The sequence below is a fragment of the Apium graveolens genome, chromosome 10 (genome assembly GCF_009905375.1).
Source record: "Apium graveolens cultivar Ventura chromosome 10, ASM990537v1, whole genome shotgun sequence".
NCBI lineage: Eukaryota > Viridiplantae > Streptophyta > Magnoliopsida > Apiales > Apiaceae > Apium > Apium graveolens.
This window is the reverse complement of record NC_133656.1, coordinates 133,724,698-133,734,972: the sequence shown is the minus strand read 5'-3', so window position 1 is coordinate 133,734,972 and position 10,275 is coordinate 133,724,698. Positions and strand designations below refer to the sequence as shown.

General features: G+C 34.2%; 1 protein-coding gene across 7 annotated transcripts; it reads left to right on the top strand.

Annotated features, from left to right (window-relative positions):
- The first annotated feature begins 291 nt into the window (after window positions 1-291).
- Window positions 292-4,828, top strand: LOC141693703 (mitochondrial Rho GTPase 1-like). Of its 7 annotated transcripts, none has more exons than XR_012563206.1 (6): window positions 292-591; window positions 2,666-2,842; window positions 2,956-3,172; window positions 3,258-3,381; window positions 3,811-3,939; window positions 4,586-4,828. XR_012563206.1 is itself a non-coding variant. In XM_074498864.1 (4 exons), the coding sequence occupies exons 1-4, from the start codon at window positions 667-669 to the stop codon at window positions 3,894-3,896; spliced, it is 426 nt and encodes a 141-aa protein (XP_074354965.1). In that variant the 5' UTR covers window positions 416-666; the 3' UTR covers window positions 3,897-3,939. The 7 variants fall into 7 exon arrangements, 1 of the variants encoding a protein (XP_074354965.1); XR_012563205.1 differs by having other exon boundaries at window positions 2,956-3,183; XR_012563204.1 differs by having other exon boundaries at window positions 293-591; window positions 2,956-3,381; window positions 4,586-4,826.
- Window positions 4,829-10,275: the final 5,447 nt, after the last annotated feature.

The window sequence follows — 10,275 nt, the reverse complement described above, 5'->3', positions numbered from 1 at the left end:
TTAAACATGTTAAACTAAATTTGAACATAAATAATCCAAAAAAATGAGTTCAAATTATTATGTCTAAATGTGTTTTACATAAAATATATTTTCTATCAATTTTACCTTAAGCTTAATGAATACTTATATTAAATTATTAAGAAAAAAATTATACATTATACATAATTGTATAAATATTATTTTTGGTGCTATAAACTGTATAAATATAATAAAATTTATATTCAATTTTATTTAAATGCATACATATCTTATATAATATTTAAAGGTTATTATAATGATTTATATCAGATGTATTATTAATCGGCTCATTGGCCTGTTACACACCATGACACCACCACAACTGCTCTTACACACGCTGCTCTTCATACCCTCTTGCACTTCCTCTGCTCTTATACTTTATCACTCAATTGAGTAATAATTTCTGCCCCAATTCACTCGTGCCATATCTGTACTCTGTCGATTCACTATCGATTCGCTCTGCCAACTCTGCTACCAAATCGATTTCTCCCCTTGCTGCCCACTCAATTCTCCGGTGTGACTTTCTGGATTTGGAGAGATACTATTTCTTTAGTTTTGATTGGGATTCTCAAGGTTCGATTGGACTTCTCTGTGTTCGATTTTTCATATCTAGATGATTGCTTCTTTCGGTTCTCTCTAGTGCTATTTATGGTTCTTTGTATTAACGGAAAGATGGGGCTTTTACTGGTATCTATGCTTGTGTTCTTTCTTTCCTATGTATGTTTGTTTGTTGAGTATTTTTTTGAAATATTTTACTTTGATTGATTCAATTTTCTCAATTTTTTAAAAGTTAAAGATAATTAAAAAAAGATGTACAGGAGTGTATTAATTATAAAGAATATAAAGAACTTACGGGATCATTTTGAAAATGGGGAGGGTTGGAGTTGAGATTGATGCCAAGATTTAGGTTAATCATAAAAGAGTCCACTTGTTGAGAGTAGGTAGAGTATTTTAAGATTTCAGTAATTTTGAGGGCCTTGGGTAGTGGAAAGTTTCATCCTGCATTACATTCTCAACTCAATATTTAGATGTCATAAAGGTTAAATCATGTAATAGCTAATACTATTACATGTCAGTTAGGATAAATATTAATAGCTCATACTATTTTTACGAATTGATATTGTTGAAACAGAATGACTTTCATGTGATGCAGAGCTTAAGTACTGCTGCTCCTTCCAAACCTCACCTGTTTTAGTTGTACTAAGCCTAAAAATCTTGCTCCAGATAGCCTTCTAATCTGCATGTTCCAACTAACAGCTTTAATGAAGGGGAAATCTAGAGTTACTATTTTTCGCTTTATATAAATAAATAAAATCGTTTAATATCTATAATTTTATTTAGATCTGCGTTATTGTTATACATAATAGAAAATTATAATCATTCCCTATAATTGTATTAGGAATCCTTTCTAATTATATTTTCTATGATTGCACTACGATTTTTTTGTACTTAAATTTTCGAGGTATTAGTTTTTTTGTTTTATTTAAATTAATAAAATTATTTATAATTGTATTAGGAAGTCTTATTATGAGTGTATAAAGTAATTAAATCTGATTTATAATATAGTTAGTATACATAATTTATAATCCAATGGATGATATGCAAACTTTATAATCAACGGATATAATGTGTTTGGTAGTACACTAACAAAAAATCTGGATAAGATCTCTCTTACGTTTAGATATATAAAATGTTTTCACATCAGGGTATATATGTTGCATTGTTGGACACTATTCTGGAATTTTAGTTATACTTTCAGGATTGTAGGGAAAATGTTTACTACTAATAGAATTTACTAATTCAGTATACTCGATATAGTTCATAATTACCTTAATACTCTGGTACTGATGCTCTCTCTTTTCTGCATATTATGTCTTCCATATCGACACTTATTATACTAATAATATGATAAGGTGAAATTTGAAATTTAAGCTATAGACAGGTAAATGATTAAGCTATAGACAGGTAAATGATATGTAGATATTTTCCATAAGTAGAAATGATTTATCTTTTCTGCAAGTGGAAATCATGTCTTCATAAGGTTCTCTATCACTTTCTATTCATGTGCTGTCGACCTTTTTGAAAGAAATTATTCTGTGTGGGGAAATGATAATGTCAGTGCTTTATTCGCTTAAATTTAATTCTTTAACCAATATGACGTAGGGGGCAGTACCCCTTTCTGGTTCAAATAGTTGTCCTTGTCCATGTCTTTATGGGTGATTTAGTATAATTATTATTTTCTTTGCAATCACTTCTGTGAGATCTCCACAACAAGTTATTGGAGCTCTGAATGCTGAGGGGCCTGACTCAGATATTATTCTTTCCGAAGTTGACCTTCCCATGGCTAAAGGCCTTAAATTGCTATTCCAGTAATCAGTAAGCCTATTTTTACTAAAATATGGGCACTTAATTAAAATAAACCATTTGCATATAGAGAGTGTTTCTTTTCATTTAAGCAGATAACTGTAAATCGAAGATTAGAAACATGTATCTTGTCTTGCACAACTATACATAATATATGATGTAAGGAACTTTACTTCCTGCCATTTTGGGAAGTGACCCTGGCTATCTTCCTTCTATTAAAAATTGTTATACAGAGTTTGCATAAAACGCAGGATGTAATGTTAGGTTACTTGCATGTTTATAGGTTCTTGAAGTATTTTATTATGCTCAAAGAGCAGTACTTTATCCAACAGCGCCGTTGTTTGATCAAGAAACACAGACCATGAAACCCCGATGTGTAAGAGCCTTAAAAAGAATATTCATTCTCTGCGACGATGATGAAGATGATGCCTTAAATGATGCAGAGCTGTATGAATTTCAGGTTGATTTAGATTATTCTCAGCACGATAAAAACAAATCATTAGTATTTTTTACCACTAGCTATAGAATTGTAGTAATGTCTGTATTGACCAAATTATAATGTATATTGTACAGGTTAAGTGCTTCAATGCCCCCTTATAGCCTGCTAAAATATTTGGTGTCAAGAAATTCATCGAAGAGAAAATACCTGAGGGTGTCAATGAACTTGGACTTACACTGACAAGTTTTCTTTTTATCCATGCCCTTTTTATAGAAAAGGGGCGTCTTGAGACAATCTGGACCGTCTTAAGGAAGTTTGGTTATAATGAGAAGACAAGATACTTGATTAAAAGTGCAGTTCATGTATTATTTTTGGCGTGTTAGTGAGCTTTCAACATACTTTTAGTACCTTGTCTTCTCATGAGTAATTGTTCCAGGAGTTGAATGGCGGGATACGGCTGACCTTTCTGACTTGGTTAGTTCTGGAAGAGATAGAAAACCAGAAGAAGTGGCATTTACTTAAGAATGTGAAATCAAGAGTTCAATTTTCCGAGCAGAAAGGTTGGTTTAGTTTATGTAATATTATGTCTATTAGCAGAAGGATAAACCTATAGTGTTATAAGCCCCATCTTTCAGTAACATACAATATTAGTACATCTTGTCATGACTAGTTGACCTCTTTTTGCTTGGAGTCCTACTTAATTAAATTATAAAATCTGAAAAGTAGAAACTATTAATCATTAACTTCATTTAGACCGGGTAAGAACTGTATCCTGATACAGTATAGGTTGTGGTTCAGTACTTCAGTCTTCCAGATACATATTGGTTTTTCTATATATTTACTGTAGAACGATATCCAGCATTTTAAAATTTGAGAAGACCTAACTAAATATATTCACTGTTGATGTTTCAAAAATGAGTATATTCTAACTAGTAAGAGTTCTGGTAGCTATTTATCTATATAAATGGTTTCCTTTTCAATTGGTACAGGTATTTCTACTTGGCTAAATCTTACAGTTGGCTGGAAAGAGAGCCGAGGCGTATTCTTTGTATCATCGTGCTTGCTCTCTTGCTGATACTTCCCTCGAGAGGCTTCAAAGTTCAACGACTGCTGATCAGGTTCATACTCCCAAAGAACTCAGTTTTATGTTGTCATGTGTTCATGCATTGCATGTGCTTCCAAGATCATAGAATAAGCTGTTTTGATTTAATCTAAAAATGAGGCGCATAGTTCTCAGTTTTCTGTCTTGAACATTTAAATGATCATTTATGTCAAGGGATATCAGGCACTTGTTACGCCTTTTCTAGGAAATTTGCATGCGTCTTTATAACATTTCTTTGCAAAGTATATAAAAACTTGGAAAAAGTTGATCTAGTTGTTTGAGAGGGGAAATAAGTGCCACTAACTAATTTTGTTTTCCGAGAATGTAAGGATGTGACCTTATGTTTCTTTATAGAGATATTGTTTCCGGGTTTTACTCACAAGTATCAATAGATGATCTCTTTATATTGTCTTTTTTCTTCCTTTTATGCATGAAGTAGAAAATATGGTTAAAGCTTGTACAAAAGTAAATGGTCTATGGAAGCCAAAAAAAAGAATAGCATATGCTCCGGTGGATCTAGAAAAACACAAGTAAAGTATATGTGTGGAGAAGTATAAAACTATTTCTTATCTTGTTATTTCGAACATTTAATTAAAAAATATAATCTTCGTGTTGGTTATATTTTGCATGATTTTGAATTTATTATTTTTTGAACATTTCAGAGAAAAATGAGAAGGGATGGTCAAGCATTTAAAAGCACCTCATGTTTGTGTCAAAAAACAAGATGTAGTTTTGCGATCTCGATTTGCAGAATGAAAAGGGGGACTCGAAGATTTTGAAGTACTTGTTAGGGAAACACAAAATATGTTATTTTATCTGTAAGGGACCTAAAATAGAAAGAGTCGGATGGTATTTGTAATTCAATATATACAATTCTTCCAAGATTGGTATAATTAATTTTTCTAAATTTATTGTAATATAATTTTTAAGTTGTAGAATTTAATTTTCTGTTCTCCTATATTTTTGGGATGTTAATATTAATTGTATAATAAAATAGGTTTATAAAAAATATATAAAATATCAATGGAAAACAGGAAAAAATTAATTTTTTCGTGACAAAAAGCATCGTCATTCTAGCTAACCGACCATACTGATAAGAGGCAAGTGTGTCGGCATTTCTACCAACTGATGCATTTGGTGAAAAGCAATAGCGTCGGTTAAATAGCACGACGTATATTATGAAAATCTGATGTATCGACATTTTAATCAACCGACGCAACAGGTGAGAACCGTCGGCATTTGAGATGACTGACGAAATTAATTAAACCATGAGCGTCGGCATTTTGTCCAACCGACGCTTAACAAGGCAACAAATAGCGTCGGGTATATATATAACACCGACGCTATAAGTCAATCTACAGCGTCGGTTTATGACCCTATAACGTGTGTCGCTTAACCGACGCAATTAATGTTTGTGTGTCGCTCGTTTAACCGACGTTGTAGGTCCATACCTATAGCGTCTCCCACACTTACTTCGCCACTTAACCGACGCCTTAGTGATGTTTTGACCGACGCTAAAAGTCCAATCTGTACTACAGTCCTATTCCTCCTTTCCACAACACCGTTTTGTTGAGGCGTGTAGGGGGCTGTGTAATGCCTTGTTATTCCAACTTATTTGTAATATGCTACAAACTCTTTGGACGAGAATTCACCCCCCTATCTGTTCTTAGGACTTTAATTTTCTTGTCACAACCATCTTCCACCTGAGATCGAAATTTTTTGAATGCACCAAGTGCCTCATGTTTGTTTCTGAGCATGTATACCCACATAGCCCTGCTATAATCATCCACCAACAAGAAAAAATATTTATTTCCAGCAGCTGTTTCAGGTTGAATGGGACCACAGAGATCTCCATGTACAAGTTGTAGAACCTTTGTTGCACTGTAGGTAGCTTGCCCTGGAAAAGGTTTTCTAGTTTGTTTTGACATTAAACATCCATCACATACACTATCAGGCAGAGTAATTTTTGGTAACCCGTTCACCATTCTTTCTTTATGCATCAAGACAAGTGATTGAAAGTTTACATGTCCCATACGGGTATGCCATAATTTACGACACATCACTTAATTTAGACATCAAACACATGGATTTTCCTGTTTCAACAAGCAACTTATACAACCTGTTTTGAGACCTCTGAACCTTAATAAGCAGCCTTTCTTGATTGTCATATATCCACAGAAAATTTCCTTTTATTATAACTCTATTACCCTCCTCTGATAATTGGCCAATGCTAATTATATTACTGCAAAGAGAAGGAATATAATATACCTCATTTAGCAGCTTATCTTCTCCGTTCTTGCATTTGAGAATAACCGAGCCCTTTCCCTCGATCTTTACTGTAGAGCCATCTCCAAAATGAACTTGTCCTGTAATCTGTTCATTTAATTCCTTAAACTTCAATTTATCCCCCGTCATATGATTACTCGCTCCATTGTCCAAGTACCATACGTTCGAGTTTCCACAGTTTCTCTTTGGTTCTTTGTTCAACTTCGGTGCTATAGCCTTCTCATTTTAAAAGCATCATTCTATTATTTTCTTCGACATGATTTGCCAGCAATAGAGCCGGTCCTCATCTTCTATCTGCGGCATATTCGCCTCATGTCTCACATCCTTCGTTCGTTTTGGTCGTCTGCATTCAGCTACATAGTGACTATAGCTTAGACAGTTAAAGCACCTTTGGTTTTGTCACGACCTCCTCGTCCCTTCCAGGTAGATGATGAATCACCTCCATTTCGTTCTGTTCTTTTCAGCCATTCCTCTCTTGTCAGCAAGAGCCTGCCTTCATTTTTCTCCCGTTTGGACCATTCTTCATCTGTCATCAGTAATTGACTACCAATGCACTCAGATGACCTCTTCATTCGATGACCCCTTCATTCGCTCCTCATGAGCCTTGAGTGAGCCTACCACTTCCTCCACAATTAGCGTCTCCATATCGCTAAACTGTTCCATCGTGGATACGATCTGCAAGAACTTGCTGGGTACTGCACGCAAAAAAAATTTTACAACATAAGACTCGTCAATATTGTCTCCCAATGCTCTTATGTTAGTAACCAGCCCAGTAAGGTTCATGCAGAACTCATCGATCTGCTCATTGTCTCTCATTACGAGTGATTCAAACTCTGTCTAAGTTTTGCACTTTCGCTTTTCGTACTTTATCAGCTCCTTGACAAAGTGTTCTTATAGCTTGCCATGCATCCTTTGCTTTCTTCTTGTCAGCAATTGAAAGAAGCATCTCCTCTGAGATTCCCTGATAGATCATGGCTAATACTATCTTGTCCAATCTTTCTTCGCATACAGTCTTGAGTCGCTTGGCTCTATTGCATCCCAAACAGAGTGAGCTTCCATGATCACCTTCATTTTGAGAGCCCATGTAGTATAATTGCATTTGGTTAACATGAGATAGCTTAGACCCATTGATCCACCCTTCCACTTGTTTGCGTTTGTGGTCATTGTCTTTGTCAGTGTTCATATATTCGCCTGGAGCTCTGATACCAATTCTTCAGGCTACAACAAACAACCTGATATATATATATATATATATATATATATGTGTGTGTGTGTGTGTGTTAGATGTATAGATATAGGTGTTTGTAATTTAATCAAGTCAGCAAAATAACTAATGCACCATCTAACGTCTTTATTCATTCTACAGAAACAAATATATAGAGGCATGCCACAACAGAGATGGCTACAAACTAGGAAACTGAAATCAACTAAAACTCCTACAAATACTCTACTACTTATTCAACTGGGTCCTAGAAACACTCCACTACTACACGACTGATTCAGAGATCAGTTTAAACCAAAAACATAAGCAAATAAATAAAATTAGTTTAAGATTAATAACCAACAGAAGTGTAGTGATAAATACATATTCCTTGGAGAATAAAATTTGAGTTTGAGTTACAAGATATCCTAATTATGTTTGGCATTTTTTTTCCTTTAATAAGGCACTAAAAATTTTCCTCCACGCACGTAGGTTTATACCTACTGAAAAAATTAATCATAAAACACATAACTTATCTCCCAGGGTGTACTAAGACCCTTATCCTCGGCATCTTTAATCATGCTAAATAGCTCAACTCTTCTCGAAGCATTTCTTTACTACAAAAATGATCAACTACTCTGTTTTAATACGAGATGAATACCCAATATTCACCGTAAATAACCAGCACAATGGTATGCCAATTAAACTACCGAACTAAATTTCATGACCTTTGGGGAGATGGGAGGAAGTTGGGTACCAACTGAACTGCGTTCACTCCTAAACTGTGACGAGCAGCTGTTGAGGGTTGATCTAGAGATCGAACAAAATATATAAGGTGTACGTAAACTTGATCCTTTTTAAATAGAAAATATTTATTGTACTTCAGAAAGGTATGTTTTTGCTTCAGGGGACCACTACATTAGAAATTAATTAAAGTATAAAATGGAATTTGGGAAAAGGTTTTTAAGTAAAAAGCCGAGAATACATTTTTCAGTAATACTTATTGTTAAATGGTCCTCGTCTTTGATGTAAGACAATAGCGTAAGTCATCTAGAGAAGAGAACAATGAAATTACAAATTACAAATTTATAGATTCAAATTACAAATTTCAATGAAATTACTGCTAAGGCTTTTATGAAATTACAAATATCAAATTTATAGATTCAAAATTTTGTGAAAACTTGAAACATCCACACCAAAGACTTATACCAAAATCGGTGGATTTTAACATAAATTGTTTTTAAAAAAAGATTCGCTACAGGAAAGTAAGGCTAAATTCAACTGCATAAATTCAACCGGCCTAAATTCGACTGAGTACGGTGGGGCACGCTAAATACAACCGTCAGCGGTGGAATTAGTAATAATGCGACCGGATTTTTTGTGCGGTTGAATTTGACTCCATCAAAAAAAATGACTGGACTTTTAGCGTCGGTCAAAACAGCACTAAGGCGTCGGTCAAGTGGCGAAGTAAGTGTGGGAGACGCTATAGGTATGGACCTACAACGTCGGTTAAACGATCGACACACAAACATTAATTGCGTCGGTTAAGCGGACACACGTTATAGGGTCATAAACCGACGCTGTAGGTTGACTTATAGCGTCGGGTTATATATATAACCGACGCTATTTGTTGCCTTGTTAAGCGTCGGTTGGACAAAATGTCGACGCTCATAGTTTTAATTAATTTCGTCGGTCATCTCAAATGCCGACGCGAGCGTCGGTTCTCACCTGTTGCGTCGGTTGATTAAAATGTCGATACATCAGGCTTTCATAATATACGTCGTGCTATTTAACCGACGCTATTGCTTTTCACCAAATGCATCAGTTGGTAGAAATGCCGACACACTTGCCTCTTATCACTATGGTCGGTTAGCTAGAAGCCGATGCTTTTTGTCACGAAAAAATTAATTTTTTCCTGTTTTCCATTGATTTTATATATTTTTTATAAACCTGTTTTATTATACAATTAATATTAACATCCCAAAATATAGGAGAACAGAAAATTAAATTCTACAACTTAAAAATTATATTACAATAAATTTAGAAAAATTAATTATACCAATCTTGGAAGAATTGTATATATTGAATTACAAATACCATCCGACTCTTTCTATTTTAGGTCCCTTACAGATAAAATAACACATTTTGTGTTTCCCTAACAAGTACTTCAAAATCTTCGAGTCCCCCTTTTCTTTCTGCAAATTGAGATCGCAAAACTACATCTTGTTTTTTGACACAAACATGAGGTGCTTTTAAATGCTTGACCATCCCTTCTCATTTTCTCTGAAATGTTCAAAAAATAATAAATTCACAATCATGCAAAATAAACCAACACGAAGATTATATTTTTTAATTAAATGTTTGAAATAACAAGGTAAGAAATAGTTTTATACTTCTCCCCACATATACTTTACTTGTGTTTTTCTAGACCGGAGCATATGCTATTCTTGTTTTGGCTTCCATAGACCATTTACTTTTGTACAAGCTTTAACCATATTTCTACTTCATGCATAAAAGGAAGAAAAAAGACAATATAAAGAGATCATCTATTGATACTTGTGAGTAAAACCCGGAAACAATATCTCTATAAAGAAACATAAGGTCACATCCTTACATTCTCGGAAAAACAAAATTAGTTAGTGGCACTTATTTCCCCTCAAACAACTAGATCAACTTTTCCAAGTTTTTATATACTTTGCAAAGAAATGTTATAAAGACGCATGCAAATTTCCTAGAAAAGGCGTAACAAGTGCCTGATATCCCTTGACATAATGTCATTTAAATGTTCAAGACAGAAAACTGAGAACTATGCGCCTCATTTTTAGATTAAATCAAAACAGCTTATTCTATGATCTTGGAAGCACA

Bases quoted from the DNA above. Each gene is read 5' to 3' on its own strand.
- LOC141693703 (XM_074498864.1), top strand. From the start codon at position 667: ATGGTTCTTTGTATTAACGGAAAGATGGGGCTTTTACTG. The intron at 706-2,665 runs GTATCTATGCTT...GCATGTTTATAG, and splicing joins GAAAGATGGGGCTTTTACTG to GTTCTTGAAGTATTTTATTA. The intron at 2,843-3,257 runs GTTGATTTAGAT...TAATTGTTCCAG, and splicing joins CAGAGCTGTATGAATTTCAG to GAGTTGAATGGCGGGATACG.